Source organism: Vulpes lagopus, chromosome 11 (genome assembly GCF_018345385.1).
Source record: "Vulpes lagopus strain Blue_001 chromosome 11, ASM1834538v1, whole genome shotgun sequence".
In the NCBI taxonomy this organism is placed as follows: Eukaryota; Metazoa; Chordata; class Mammalia; order Carnivora; family Canidae; genus Vulpes; species Vulpes lagopus.
In genome coordinates this window covers 24,371,436-24,387,923 of record NC_054834.1, presented here as the reverse complement: position 1 = coordinate 24,387,923, position 16,488 = coordinate 24,371,436, and the positions used below count along the sequence as shown (strand labels likewise).

At 35.1% G+C, this 16,488-nt stretch overlaps 1 protein-coding gene across 2 annotated transcripts in view; it reads left to right on the top strand.

Annotated features, from left to right (window-relative positions):
- SEMA3D (semaphorin 3D) overlaps positions 1 to 16,488 on the top strand; it is a 204,377-nt gene that overhangs the window by 80,547 nt on the left and 107,342 nt on the right. For both annotated transcript variants that reach the window (XM_041723209.1, XM_041723208.1), the window contains exon 3: positions 12,683 to 12,843. In XM_041723209.1, the coding sequence (XP_041579143.1) occupies positions 12,683 to 12,843 (161 nt within the window). The remainder of the gene's footprint in view (positions 1 to 12,682; positions 12,844 to 16,488) is intronic.

The following is a 16,488-nucleotide window of genomic DNA, read 5'->3' as shown; positions in this document are numbered from 1 at the left end:
ACTTTAAAATGTGTTCAGTTTGATACAGTGATACAGGTTATAAGTTTAGAAAATTGATACATAAAGATTTGGACAGAAAACTCCAGAAAGGTGAAATGATAACCTCAAAGTTCCATAAGAGATAATTAAAAAAAAACAAAAAAACAAAAAACAAAAAAACCCACAACTGATCCATGTCTCCTGCTTTTCAGTTCAATGGTATTTATACTAAAATTTGCCTACATCCAAGCCTATTAATTAACAATAATTAAAATCTATTTAACATAGTATTTGAGTACTGTTGTAAACATTATTGATCTGTGGAGGTTCACAAGGTGATGGAAGTTACACAATAATGTAAAATATGACTTATGATTTAATATTACCATAGAAGTATCACACAAAAAATCATTCTTGGAATTGAGAAGATATATAATAATTGCTGAGATCTGCAAAGGTCAGCAGTGCCCTCCTGGCAGGGTAAAAGAGAGTTACCTCATGAGACACTTTGGCTGTGTCATTGGTTATGCATAAACATGGAAGGGACTTTAGGATGGTAGTTGCTTAAGTAAAAGGTAATTTTTTTCTGGGATTAAACCCAGTCAACTCTTTTTCAGTTAAAAAAGTTCCTTTTAAACAGATCTTCTACGTGGTTGGCTTACTATACTATAAATTACTGAGGAGATAAAAGTTTGTATATGCGACTACTTGTTTTAGGACTTCACCCACCTAAAATTTGGCTCCAATTCTTTGAGTTTTACTAAAGGAATTTTTAGAATGAGATTCTTTCAGTACATGTGTGAAAATATGAATTTAAGGTCCTTTTAAAAATGGATGTCTTTTTTTCACAGAAAATTTGACAAATGCCTCCCTACTTCTTAAGAACTAGGAATATATATTTTGCATTTTTATAAGAGTCCTTGAAACATGCTGATTTAATCCTATTAATTAAAAAGAGGCATAAATTAGAGCTAAGTGCTTTTAATGTCCAAAGAAAGATACTCATAAAGAAGTTTATTTGACTGAAGCCACAGTGAGCCAGACACAGTCTAGAAAATAAGATAAACATTTCAGTAATCCCAAAGGAATGATGAAGTGGAAGAAGCATTAGAACTTGTCTGTGGGGACATTCTGTAAAAATATAAGTAGAGTTGTTTTGAAAAAGAATCTTGTTTTTCTAAGTAATGCTAAATCTTCGAATATAAAATATAGCTGTAATGGTTGATGAGTCTTCAAGTCCGAAGACCTAGATTTTAGCTCCTTCTCTGGCATGTACCCTCCACGCACCTTAGAACTATGATTTGATCTTTCTGAGTCTATAGGTTTTCTCATCAGGAAAATAGTGATAATCCTCTGGTTCTCCTTGAGGATCAAGTTAAATAAAGGAGGGAAAGCTTCTTGAATGTTCCAAAGCACAAAATGAATATTATGACAGATTTTGAAGTGAGTCCAAACAATATATTATTGAATTAGTTGACGTAAAAATGGTAGATCTTTACAAATACAGTTATATTTAGGCAACTTTGGTAGAATTTCTGCTGCTGCAGGTAATAGGAAATTTACTTGAAAGTTAAGAATAAATCATTATTTGTCATCTTTGCCTCTTCCTTTCAGGTTAATGTATATTAAATATATGTATTTCTCTTTTTTGTAATAGAAAACTGAGGGGGGATAGTTCATATAGCATTGGTTTAAACTAAGCAGGTCATTTATTTATTTAGCAATTAAGTTGGTTATAATTTAAGTTAATTAGCTTAATTTAGATTATGTTATGGATGTGCAGATTTGACTAATGTAGATTGTAAAGGAAAAAAAAAATCTGGCCACTTTACATAAATTAACATATGACGTGACATGTTGTAAGTGTTTGAGAGAAACTCTAGTGTGGAGAAGGAAGAGTCCAGCCCTTCTCTTCAGTGCCGTGGGCCACATTATACTTTAGCTATCCTACTCCAACTTTGGCTCAAGGATCTGTAGCAGCAGCATAATCTGGGAGCTTGTTAGATATGGCGTAATCTCAGCACCTACCCTCTTCTAAATGAGATACAAGAAGCCTAGTTAATTTGAAAGCATGTTAAATCCTGAGAAGCATTGTTCTAGAGTGGTCTGTTTCAGACCTTCTCTTTCCCCACCCCAACCCCTCACCCTGACCCCCAAGCATTTGGAGATAGCAACAGGAACCTACAACAGGAACCTTTAATGACTGCAAAGCATTGGAGCCACAGTTGGGTCTCCTTTTTTTTTTAAGATTTTATTTATTTTATTCATAAGAGACAGAGAGAGAGAGAGAGGCGGAGACACAGGCAGAGGGAGAAGCAGGCTCCACTCAGTGAGCCCGGTGTGGGACTGGATCCCAGGTCTCCAGGATCACGCCCTGGGTTGAAGGCAGACGCTCAACCACTGAGCCACCCAGGCGCCCCCACAATTGGGTCTCCTAATGGTACACTAACCTCTCTAAATTATCAGTAAGCCTGTAATAAATTCTGATTTAGATGGAAGGTAGATAAACCAACACACACAAGAATCACTAGGTTGAAAATCGTTGTTAAATGTTTATTAGACTTCCTGTGTGCAAGAAGTGGTGATGAATTACAGCATTGATTTAGACACTATTCTTATCTGAAAGGGCTTACGGTTTTTTTAAGGGACAAAATAATTGCAAACCTATTAATGCCATAGGAATAGGACGTTTTTTAAGTGAATTCCATTGAAGAAGTTTGAAGAAGGTTGGGTAAGAAACGGGACTTTGGACAAAACCTAGACTTTATTGAATGAGGTATATATATTGGCATAGGGGGATTTTGGTCATGAAATTGACCTAACTTAATTGTGATTTTGAGAAAAAGCAGAAGAGACAGCATCATGTGGTAGAGATTGGTGAAGGAGGGCACAGAACACAACTGTTATGTGTCAGTTATAGTAGTTTAGAGAAGGAATAATAGGGATCTTGGCTTGGCTGACAATAGGAATAAATATTTGAGGAGGAAGAATAGAAAATTTGCATGATTGAATCTGTAAGACTTTAAATTTAGCTGGATGTTGCTGTGAGGGGAGTGAAATACACTAAGAAGTACCAGTTATTTAAATACAAGAAAAAAGAATAAGGGACCAAGGAAGGGAAACTAAACATGATCCTGCCATTTTGAGCCTGAGAACTACATCGTGTCATGTCAGTAAGCCATTAGAATCAGTAAGATCTGTTGATTGGGGAAAAACTGCAACATCAAGCAGACTATTGGAAATTCTGAACTGTGATTTGAGAGAGCACAGTTTTAGGTGTCTGCCTCAAAGTCATCAGCAGAGTTCTAGTGATTTGTGAGACAGAAATAATTATAGGAAACTATAAATGGAAAACATTATTTCATTGCTTATGCCCTATGAACACTGCCTGAAATTCAGAACATTATTCTATCATTGTATTTTTAGTCTCCCCCTTGGAAGTCTGTGTGCATATTTTAATGTGGATTCTCTGCACACGTCTACCAGGAATATCTTCCTTGAGACTGTGAGTAGAGGACCTCTTCTGGAGAAAGCCTGGAGAATAGTTTTATAGGTAATTGACATCTGTTCAGAATGAAAAACCAAACTAAAATTTTCTTGAATCAATGGAAATTAAATTTTAGACCAGATGTCACACTGAGTGCCCAGCATAATAAATGAAAGACAAAAACAAAATCCAAGACATATTTAGTCCAATTATTTTAAACTTCATAATAGCAAGAGTGAAGAGGTGATTCAGATAACTTCCAGAAATAATAAAAGACAGATTCAAAGGCTGGGGATATGATGACACGAGGCTTCTCAATCATGACTTTGAAGGCTGGAGGAGCATATTAACATGCCTCAGGTCACTGAAGGTGAATGCTATTCAACCCGGAATTCTGTAGTTAGCCCCCCGTTAATAAGGGTAAATTAAAGGCATTTTTACACATTGAAAATTTCACAAATTTAAGTCTCAGTCATCCTTTCCTAGGAAGCTTCTGGAGATGTGCTCCCCAAAATTAAGAAAGTAAGTCAAGGAAGAAGACACAGGATCTAGGAAAGATGGATCCATCATTGGAGAAGGGTAGAGGGAGTTTGAGAAAGCTGTTCCAGTTTGTAGGGAGAAGACGGGCTCAGGAGAGACGTTGCCAGGAGAAACCCAAAACACAGTTTGACAGAATGTCATCTGAGAATTTTAGGGAAGCACTTTTCAGAAAGTGTGAAAGATTTGATCACGATTTTAAAACTAAGCAAATGTCACAACTGGGATATTATTAATAAAAGCAACAGTTTTTTTCAAGAAATAAAGTATAGTCAGAAAACTACTTTTCAGAGTAGGGAGGAATATTTACATTGCAATAATAATGTGATGATGATGATGATGATGATGATGATACTGCTCACTGAATACAACTTTCATAAAAGGGGTGCTATGTCAGGAGCTTGGTTGGAGGGAAAGAGCTGACATCCAAAAGCTAAAATTCTCAACTTCTGTAAATGGGAATTCAATGAAAATGTCTGGAAATAATGTTTTAAAAGATAGTAGTATAGTCTTAGAAATATAAAAAGAGATAAGAAGTTAACTGCTAAATGTGTTTTTATAAGGACTAGGTTGGAGGTGGACACAGATGGAGGAGGAGACAGATGGCCATTATGTATGCCTCTTAATGTTACTTTTTGGTATGCATATGCTTAATTTTGATGAATATAAGTAATTTTAAAAAGTAATGATATAAAATATTGTCCTTTTTGAAAGTTATTCTCATAACTCTTCTATGTACATTCATTTATCATGATCTTAGCTTGAGGAATTATTTTTTCCTATTGTATTTGTCTTGCTATTTAGAGTCCATAGTATTCTATGGATTTTAAGGTATGACTTCCTGAGTTTTGTAAAAATTAAATTTACATACTTGATTGAAAACAAATCTATATTCATTTGTGACATGGCGTCTTGATTTTAAATCATTCAAATTTGAAAAGGGAGAAATATTCAAGACCTTGAAGGGAGTTAAGAAAATAATTGTCAAAGTAGAATCAATCTTGCCGGAATTATCCTGTCAACTACTTCTGAGGAAGTTTATTCTATTATGACGTTGTTTTTCTGGAAATGTACTAGGTACTTTTAATGTTAGCCTTTTTTTTTTATAGGTCAATGGGAAAAAATATCATAGCAAAGTATTTGAGAATTTAAAAGGACTAATTCAAAGTAAGAATTTAAAAGGACTCATAATCATAAATTACAAATCTCACATGTGATGGATTATAGAAAGCATCTGCTATTGAAAGCTAGCCAAATAAGAATAAACCTGTGATTTAAAAGCATGGATGTAGATGGAAATGTGACAGTGTAAAATTGCCACACTCTACTGCACATCCTGTTCTGGCAAGAACAAAGCTCTGATGATATAATAGGCTTTATTTGCTTCTAATTTATGTTTCCTTACATGGTACTGTCTAATTTGTTACTGACATAGATAATGTTCTAAGACCTAATGAGCAGAATGATCTTCTACATTCCATTGCAGAAGAGCAAATGAAAATCTGATTTTCTTTTTTCCTGATTTAGAAGGAAGAAAACAAGGCTGGACTTCTCACCTAGGAAAGTATAAATATAATACACACTTAGTTTGAACTCATCTTTTCTAAGGATTTTAGGTTTGAATATTGTTTTTTTCTTTATATATTTGATATCGTTTGAGCACTTAGCTATGGAGACTGAGTGTACATAAATAGAGAGTAATTTGTATTTTTGATAGGTGGAAGTGAGCTATCTTGCTAACCAAAATCTTTTCCTATGATCTCAAGCCTCAGAAAACTGATTGAAAGTCAAGTGGGGCCAATTTAAGACAAGTTAAATTTCCAAAGCTTGATTCCAAAACAGAATCCATGCCTTTCCATGGACCAAAAGCTGAGGAAGCAAATAAAAGTTCACAGAGAGCCAAAGGAACTCAGTGAGCCACAACATTAGGGACTAATTTTCGTGTTGGAATGAATAGCTTGCTCCTTTTACTCAATCCCTGACTCAAACTGAGAAGGGGGTGGGGGAGTTGGTAGCCAAAAGTTTTCTGGCAACTATGGGAAGAAGGAATTCCATAGCAGGATTCTTTAGATACTAACAGCATGAAAGTCCTGGAGAGTCAGATCATCAAGGGAAGAAAGCTGAATTTATGGGGAAGACAAGAATAAAAACTCCTTTACTTAGCTTTGCAAAGAACACACTGGAGAGGTGACCGTATTTCAAGAAACTTAGAACAGCCTTACTTAATACAATGGTGATTTCCTTTGAGGAAAAACAGAAGTGGCTGCGGCAAGGATTTGTGCTGAACATCTTGAGATGGTAGGGAAAAGCAGTTGGGTTTTGATCTGGGTCCATTTTGGGTTGGAAGCTTTCTCTGCTGAGGAATTGTATTCCTTAGATTGGAGTCAATTGACTATTGATTTTCCTCAAAGGTGATTTTCTTTTTACCCCTATGAAGTTCTGCCTTTAATAACTTTATCTTCTTTAAAATAAAAGCTGTTAAGTGTTCTTTGTCAAAGATGTGGGAAGCCATTTTTTTTTGGCTATGTAGTCCTCTTGTCAACTCCACCTAGTTCAGGATTTCTGGCAATAAATGTGATTTCAAGGGTATGAGAAATTGTTCACTTAACAGTCAAACATTGAGGAAGTCTGTGTTGCTTAATCTTAAATTTATTAGATTCAATGTGACTAACCACTCCCTTCCTTTCTGGGGTGAAGAGGAAGAGTTTTAGACCATCAGGTCAAATGTTCATCGGGCTGAATGAACAATTGTATTAAGGGACACTAAACAGGAGATACAAAGAATTCTTTTCAGAACAAATGTTTATTTCAAATAAGCACAGGGATTGTGGGATCTGTAGCCTTTCCCTCATGTGGAGGGGCATCTGGCTGTGAGTGAGGAGTTTCATTCATGCTGAGCTTTACCATTAAGAGGGAATCGGTTTTGTGAACCCCCCTTAACTGTTCTGGGCCTCACTAAATTGGTAACTTGTGAGTCCAATAGAATTGATAGAATTTCCTTTTAGTTGGAATTTCTTTATGCTCTATTTCTGTTCTTCCCAAAGCTTAAGAGTAATCTGCTCCAAGGAACATAGCAATGCCCAGGTATAGTAGGTGAATGAGTTTATTTGATACCTCCTTAATGTTAACAAAGTTAGGCATAATGTTCTAATGCCATAGAACTTGGGTATTGGAAGGAGCTTAGAGACCATTCCATGTCTCCACCCATACAAAATGAGGAGAGAACTGAAGTAACATTATTTGCCTTGCTAAAAGATGCAGTGGGAATTTCTTTCCATTTAACTATTAAATATATTTAACAGTCTGTGACTCTAAGTACTGTTTTCCTCTGTCATAAGCATATTTTCATTTTTGTTGTGAATGAGCATTTCCTTTGCATTAGTCTATAAGATTCATGAGAGTGGAACTTGTTATAAGAGTCTTTGCAACACATGCAAAGTATCTGGTGGTTTTAGGTGAGTCAGTTGTTTGCCTTCAAAGTCAAGTTTTTGGAGTACCTGGATGACGCAGTCAGTTAAGCATCTGCCTTCAGCTCATGTCATGATTTCAAGGTCCTAGGATTGAGCTCTATATCTGGCTCTGTGCTCAGTGGGAAGTCTGCTTCTCCCCCTCTTTCTGCCCCTCTCCACCTGCCCCCCACCCTGGCTCATTGGTTGTCTCAAATAAATAAATAAAATCTTAAAAAAAAAACACAAAATCAAGTTTTATAAAGGTAGTGACTCACTTTTTTTGTGCTAGAATGAGAAATTATGCTAAGTATGGTTACTAACTACATGTAGGAAATATGTAATTTCTCTGTGACTTTTGAAGAGGTATCAGGAGATGTTGATGAAAATTCTGGACCTACCCTTCAGAAAAAAATGCACATGTACATACAAACATATGAAAAATCATATTATTTGTAGGGTTTTTGATCCCCAGAACCATCCTGTTACTCTGCAGTGGTTTATTGATCATGGAGCATGAACACCTTTTCTATGTCATTATTCAATTAAAATGCATCATGGTAATGATTTCTATTTTTAAACTAATGGTATAAGTGAATAATCCTTGTTCCATTTATTTCAGAAATAATTAGCTTGTAGCTTTTTCAAAAGAATATTGCTAGAACAGGAGTGGGAACTTGAGGGCCTGGGACATTGAGTGACACTACAAGCTGAGAACAGGGTGATAGGACAATGAATTGCTAAAAGAACAGTTACAAGGAATGATTATGGTGATTAGGTCAAAAGTTTAGGTAGATAGAACAAAGAGTGCATTTAGGACCTAGAAGTAAATGCTGTTATCTGAGCAGAGGTGAGGCTGGCTAAGTATGTACAGGCAGGACTCCTCTCAATGGCATGTGTGAAGCAACATGCTCGCCCACCATCCAAAACGGACAGAACAGAGTTTCTGTTCAAGGAGATTATAAACTATGGACAGTCTTAAAAATTACATGTCTGAGAGTTGCCAGTTTAGGAGAAGAAAAAAATAAAGCTCTGAAATGTGTTGCCAAAGTTTTAGTCTTTAACTTTCATGGGTTTTCAGCCTGCAGAGACAGCATCCATTTCTGGTTCCAGGAATCCTGGGAGTATGTTAGCTTTAGGTGTGAAGATGCAGGTTCTGGACTTAATTACCACCCCCCACCTCCCACCCCCGTTTTTTTTTTTTTTTCTCCTTTTTTTTATCCTAGGCTTCAGTTGATGATCCTGTGGAAACAAAAATGACTTTGCTTGGTTTGGCAGAAATGCAAGAAAGATAAGCTGCTTTTGGGGAAGAGGGAACCTGTTCCAATCCCTGTCCCAAGGTCTTTTCAAAATGTATGCGTCAGCCTGAGAAATTTTCATATGTAATGCCTAAGTCTAATTATTTAGTTTGGCTACAAAGGATTGGCAAAGCATGCTTTAATCGTTTTGATGCTAACATTGTCACAAGGCAACATTAAATCATTGTGAAATGATAATACTTTACGTGAGTCACTAATTTCGCAGCTGTTTTTCCTTGTCAAGTTTGAAACTAAACCCAACAGAATCGGTAATGGTAAAAGAAAATAAGGCAAATGACTACCTCAACTTTATTTTCTTGGCCATACCCGTAGAAACAACAAATGAGATGCAAGATTCTTAAACATCTTGCTCCCCTCATTGGCATTGCCGTAACTCAGGGACTTGTCATCTTTTAGAAACTTCTGGTTAGTCTCTTTGCTCCCACTTTTCCAGTTCTCATCCATCCTGAACACTGTAGCCAGACCTATTTTCCAACACTCATTAGAGTCTTTGTCACTGTTCTGCGTGACATATAGCTCAATAGGCTTCCAGTTACCTGGATGATAACCAAACTCCCCATTTTGGGATCTGATTATTTGGAGGCTGCCTTTTCCAGCCTCTCATGGTCTGTGTGTTCTAGCATACTGAATATACGTCAAGCCACAAACATTTAATAAGTACGTAATTTGTGTCCCGGACACTGAGATAGTGTGGGGATTCAAAGATAGGTTAGATATAGTCTTTGTGCTGAAAGGGCTCAGAGGGCAGGAGACATGTTAAAAATATAGTGTGTGGGGGTGCCTGGCTGGCTCAGTCAGATAAACGTCTGCCTTGGGTGCAGGTCATGACCCCGGGGTCCTGGGATCCAGCCCCACATCAGGCTCCCTGCTCAGCGGGAAGTCTGCTCTCCCTCTCTCTCTGCCCCTCCCCCTGGTCATTTTTTCCTCTTTCTCTCTCCAATAAATAAATAAATAAATAAATAAATAAATAAATAAATAAAATATTTAAATTTTTTTAAATGCAGTGTGTGTGACATGTGATGATATTCCCTTGTATATCCCTGTGTTCTGCCTTGAATAAACTTTTCTTTTTTTTTTTTAACTTTTCTTTATATCTTTCTTTAGAACTTCCATTTGCCCTTCAACACTGTTGTCAATTATCATCTGCCTTTATAAGGTGATGAGGAATTACTTAAAAGATTTATTCTGTGTATACTTGTATTATAATTTATTTTACTTATATTGTATTTTGTATACATATCTACTTATGTTTTGATCTGTGAGCCCCTTGAAGGCAGGGCTTAGTCATGACCACACCCTTAATTACATGCTCAATATCTAACATGTAATAGATTCTTACAAATATTTGTGGACTAAATAGCCTTTTTTTTTTTTTTTAAGTAGGCTCCATGCCCAGTATGGAGCCCGCTGTGGGGCTTGAACTCATGATCCTGAGATCAAGACCTGAGCTGAGATCAAGAGTCAGATGCTTAACCGACTCACCTAGCCGGATGCCCTTGAATAGCTTTATAATATTAGCCCAATATATAAAAAAAAAAAAACACAAAGAAGTTCTTATCTTCACAAGTCAAGTTAAATGGAAGACAAGATCATATTCTTCTTTGATAGAACTTACCTGACCCAAACTAGAATTTAATAATCATACTCAAAGTAACAGTTAATATTTATTGAACTTTTCCTATCTTCAAGATATTGTTTTAAGAACCCTATATAAATTATCTCCTTTAATCATCCTAATGATTATATGAGTTGGGAAATATAATGACTTCCTTTTTATGGATTTTGTAGAAAGTTTAAAAAATACATCATCATCATTGTAATAGCTGATAGTTGTATAGCACTTACTGGTGCCAGGTGCCATTCTAATGCTGATCATAAATTAAGTCCTTTATTCCTCACACTTCCATGATTTATTAATAGCTCATAGTATTATCTCCATTTTATAGAGGAGAAAACTGAGGTACTGAGAAATTAAGTTTCTTTTCCTATATCACAGCCAGATTTGTGGGGCTACAATATGACCTCAGTGGTCTGGACACATCTCTTACACTCTTACTCTTAGGCTACGCCATGTTTCATTTCGTTAACATTGCAAATGGATGGTTCATAAAGTTGATTATTATCCATGGACACTTGAAATAATAAGAATTTACGTCATTTAGCCTACTTTTCTCTGTTAATTGGGTCAAGATATACTCTCGGATATTCCCTTACATGCTTTCCATTTTGCCCATTTTATTCTTTGTTGAACAAGGGAGAATCTCATGGAACCTAAACTGAATAAAGGTTTGTGTGATATATTTTCTTTGGTTAAGGCTTTAGATCATATCTGCCTTCTCTATTCACTCAGTTCCATTTTTCTTCCTTTAGTTCTATTTTACAGTTGATATGGAATGTTTATCGGATATTAGTCCTACCAAAGCAGGCTTACTGTATTTGGAGATGCAAAAAAGTATTATTCCATATGTCTGTGGTCCGAAAAACTGTTAAAGTTACATTTAGCTTAATGGAAAACAATTAGTGTAGACTCAGATTTTATCCAGTGTACATAAAGCATGATTCATAAACATTAACAAGACCACGCTCACTTGAGAATTCAGATAGTATCATATCTTCTTCGGCACACAGCCTTTGCTTTGTCAAAACGAAGAACAAAATCCGTCTTGCTGAATAAGGGAAATACTATAAAACCATTGTAAATTAGGAAAAAAGTGAGAGGATATTTTTTCATCTCAAAAATATGAAATAATAATAAAGCTGACAGCTGATGTATGGAATATATAGGCTTTAAATTTCAAAGACTCAAATATCCATTTTATCGAGGTTGAAAACTGCCATGATACATTTTAGAAGTATCTTGATACCTATTCCTGAGACACTGTCCGTTTATATTTTCTCATCAATTAATAATGGCTTACTTGAAAATAATGGTTTAGTTTTAAAGTCCAGTAATATCTAATGGACTTTAATAAGTAATGAGTGATACTATTACTTAGTATTTAATATTAAATGGTTATAGAAAATGAGAGGGTATGACAAATATTTAAGGCAAAAATATCTTAAAAAGATTTGGGTTTCTGTAAACTCAGACCTAAATTTTAATAGGAGTCTGTCCATATCACAACTATAAATGAAAAAAAGAATTTAGGATATACAGACAAGTGTTAAAGAGAAATGGAAACTGAAACTGAGGTTATGTTATGTGCTTTATTTACCACCTGTGATATTGTGACTTTCGGGCATATGGCCTCACTTTGGAGGAATTAAATACTTTCATTTATAAAATCATGAATTTGTATTAATTGACTTTCAAGGTCCCTTTCTGCTTTACAGTTTTGATCCCAATATTGATTCAGGATCATATATCTTTCAGAATCCATTTTCTTGGATTTGGCTTCTTTCTTTACTTCCTGAATACATGAAATAGGAACAGTATAATCTTCCAAACACAGTCATGAGTCTTAACGTTATCAAAAGTAGGAGGTGAAGAAATGCTCTGAGGTTTCTTACATATTTAGTTTGATGCTTACTTTGCATATATTAATTGATTTAACCAGTTTGAAATGATTGATGCTTTAATCTATAACTAAAGATGACCAGAGTTGTGAAATATTTTGCATTTACTTGCTTTGATACTCATTTTAATATCTTGCATTTTTCATATGTAAGATCAATATTCTATCAATAAAATACAAATGTCATAAATCACATTGATTTCTAAATGAGTGTGTGCTTAAAAGTGTATTGTTTACTTATATCTAAATTGGAGCATTCATGCTGTATATATTCATTTACAAAGCACGCAAATCTACTTTTGTTTTGTTTTGTTTTTTGCAAATGTACGTTTTGAGGCAAGTAAATATTTTGCTAATTAATTGTTTCTTTCTTTCTATTCCTCTTTTACATTCCCATAGACTTGCTGCTTTCAAATAGCTGCATTCCCTTTTTGGGTTCATCAGAAGGACTAGATTTCCAAACCATTCTGTTGGATGAGGAGAGGGGCAGGCTGCTTGTAGGAGCCAAGGACCACATCTTCCTGCTCAGCCTGGTTGACTTAAACAAAAATTTTAAGAAGGTGAGTTACTTATGTATAGTTGACTGCATATGCGTTTATCTTCATTCATGTCTTTCTCCTCTTTTAAGTGACTCTGTCAAATGCACCAGGTCATTGACATGTCCAAAAAGAACATATTAAAAGAACACCCAGCTTCAGATACATGTTGTGGATTTTTGTGGATTTAAGTACATATACATGTTCTCTGTTAAGAGTGAATGAGCATAATAATAAAGCCTTTGAAAATGTGAATGAAAGGGATCATACAAGAGAAATGCAATATTTTAGGTTGAAAAGCTGGCAAATATAACATTTATGTCTGTAGCAATTAATGTAAAATTACGTTTTTATTAACTTTCAATTAACAAATAACCATACGTTAAAAAACATTTTTTAAAGATTTTTTATTTATTTGAGAGAGAGAGAGAGAGAGAGAGAGAGAGAGCACAAGCCAGGGGAGGGGCAGAGGGAGAGAGAGGAGCAGACTCCCCACTGAGCAGGGAGCCTGATGCAGGGCTGGATCCCAGGACCCTGAGATCATGACCCTAGTTGAAGGCAGATGCTTAACTGACCGAGCCACCCTGGTACCCCCAAATAACCATACTCTAAAATGACAGTGTGATTATGGTGGTATTTTAACACCACAGTTTTTTCACGCTCTTAACTGAATAGTTTTCTCTTATGGCCCAATCACACTCAAAGGATGAAGATTAATAATACCCTCAACTATGGGCTCATGAAAAACAATCTACCACTAAAAGAAAATATCTGCTAGTCGTTAAAAAAACAAAAGGCAGCCGCTGCTATGCTTTACATTTTCAGTTAGCCACGTGATACCCAAAGGGAAGTGCCACATTTTAGGCCTTATAAGTTATGATCAGCTGGTACTTTAGCAAGTACCAATATCTATGCAAGGCAAGGTGGATATCAGGACTGGAAGGGATTGAATGACGATAAGACATAATACATGACCCATTTTACATCTACAAGACATTTTAGATTGTTTTTGCCTTCTCTCCTTTTTTAGAAGTATTGCAAAAAAAAAAAAAAATACTGGGAGCCATTACAAGATTTCGGGTCAATAGTCTCCAATATTGAATTAATAGAGAATTCTTTCCATTCCCAAAGAGCTGTTCATAAGTCGTCATAGGACTTTGAATCTTCAAATAGCTTTCATCTACAATAACTACTTTAACTTAAGCTCTAATTTTGAAATACTTTTTATAACTAAATAGTCATTGCTCAGTTATTTGAGTTATTAAGACTAAAGGCTTTTGTCTACATAAGTAAAATATTTATCTACATATTTGTTAATATTCTTAATTAATGCCTGCATCAGAAACAATGTTTCTTGCCTTTTAATAACTTAAATTTAAGTAGTCTTTCTGTCATTTTTGAGGTCCACCAAAAGAAAAGGAGATATCTCTTATGAGTGCTCAGACTTGATAAAGAAATAGTCTTTGAGTGCAAATGTATATGCATGTATTAGATATTACTAGAATAAAGAGTAAGGGTAAAATATTGCCAGTAGTTGTTTTTGACTTGCCATAATTCAAATACACTAACAAACTCATAAGATTATCTTATTAAAAATATTATTCTGTAGTTTAATATTGTTTACAATAAGTAAAATAAACAGTGAATTATACGCTAGAATTTGAAAAGCTTACCTTCACTATGCCATTATAGTTTCATTCTATTTGTCTTTAAGGGTATATGGTTTCCTTAGAAATTTTTTAATAAGTATTTGTTTCAAAGAGCCTATTGATGGTATGAACTAATGTCTCAATTTTAGCAGGAGATAACTCCTTTTATGAAAACCACCAAAGAAAATCTTAGTCAGCTTCACAGTTTTACTTTAAGAGTTGCTACATAGCTAACAAAGCATTCTTCCAAATATGTCTGTTTTAGTATAATAGCAAAAAGCAATTCATACTTTTAAGGGAATTTGTTCTTGTGCTATTCTCTGCCTTCAGGGATTAGAAGAAGAAGTTCATTTATCTGAAATGAGTGTATTAGATCATTGCTTAAAATAAATTCTGATAACATAACTTCCTTCTGTGACTATTTTAAGCAAATCTCTCTTTGGCTGCATTCCATCCTTGAAATGTGCTAATATTTAATAAAATAAATACTTATGAAATATTGATTTCCCTTATGATATTATTGGAATAAATGGTTATTTGGATACATTGTAAAATTAGGGTCTGTGCTACAGATTTTCTGCCTAACTGATATTCTTTTGTCTTTATAAGATGTATAATTCATAAAGAGGTTATATAAAGGAAATAATTTATGTTTATGTAGGTATCCACATTTAAAATTTGTATGAATCATTCTCGTGCTAAAAGGTACTTCACAGTAGCAAGTTTAAGTGTCAAGATGTAGTGCTTTAGCAGTGTTTAGACCTACGTGGTTTGCATTGGCTCTGTGCCCCTCGGCAAAAATCCAAACTTCTCTGTGGAAGAAACCACACATGTTGGGACTCTGTGGGTCTGAAGGATGTCCTTTGTACTCTGTAGACTTAAAGCAATCTACAACACATAATTGAGTTAGGAGTGACTGACTGGTTGGGGATATTTTCCTCTGGCAAATTAAAAACAAGATCTGTAGAAAGTATTCAGTTGAAGTGCCAAAATTTAGGATATATGTTTGCTTATAAGTTTTTGTACAAACAAGGATGTGCCTATTGAAAAATAGCCATCATTACTTCATATTTGCCACAGGCCTTCAATGTGGAGTCACTAAACAACCTTTACAAAACGAATTCAGTAACAAATATTTGCAAATATCCTTTGTCTTATCTTTGTTCAAACTAGATTTTGAGTCTTCCACAATGAATGGTACGGGTATATGCTTAATAAGCTCTGATAAGTAAGTGACTGTAGAGGAAGAAAGTAAAAATTAGACCCTTCAGAGTATTTCTACTCTCTGGAAAGCAAAAAATATGCCAAGTGGTTTGTTTTTTTGGTTTTGGGGTTTTGTTTTTTTGTTTTTTGTTTTTTTGTTTGTTCATTTTAGATACAAGAGATTCTGATCTTTTCTTGAAGGAAAGGACTATTTCATTTCTATAGGGATTTAACAGATTTAAGGGCAAGTGTAAGCACACATGGAGATGTGATGTCTCTCACTTTGAGTAGGCTTTTCCGCCACTGGTTCATAAGGCCTCTCTTTTCAGCTAGGGAATACTCTGTGGGTCCCTCTGTGGAATAGGTTTAGGATAGATATACACACTGATGGGACAAAATGGAATAATCAGAACAAGCCTAACATGATCCCATTCCAAGGGAAGAACATCGATCTGGAACCATTTTTACTATTGTGCTGTAGGTTGATTTCCCCCAGAAGCCAACCAGGAGAAGGAGATTAGTTTATGAGGTATTTGTTAGGGAGTGTTCTTGGGATCAACACGTGTGAGAGGGCCACTGGGGAAGTAGTATTAGATAAAGAAAGAACTGAGCTATAATGCAGACCTAGCAAAGCCTCAGCTGACAGGCCAAAGTGATAAGGTGGCAGCCATTTCAATATTTCCCTGTAGTGTAAGTGATAATACCATTATTCAACTGAGTTTATCTTATAAAAGGGAATCTCCATTTTCTCCCTATCTAATCCATTTACCATGACTATCAGTGTTATCTCTTAAACAAATAAAAATCTGACTGTATT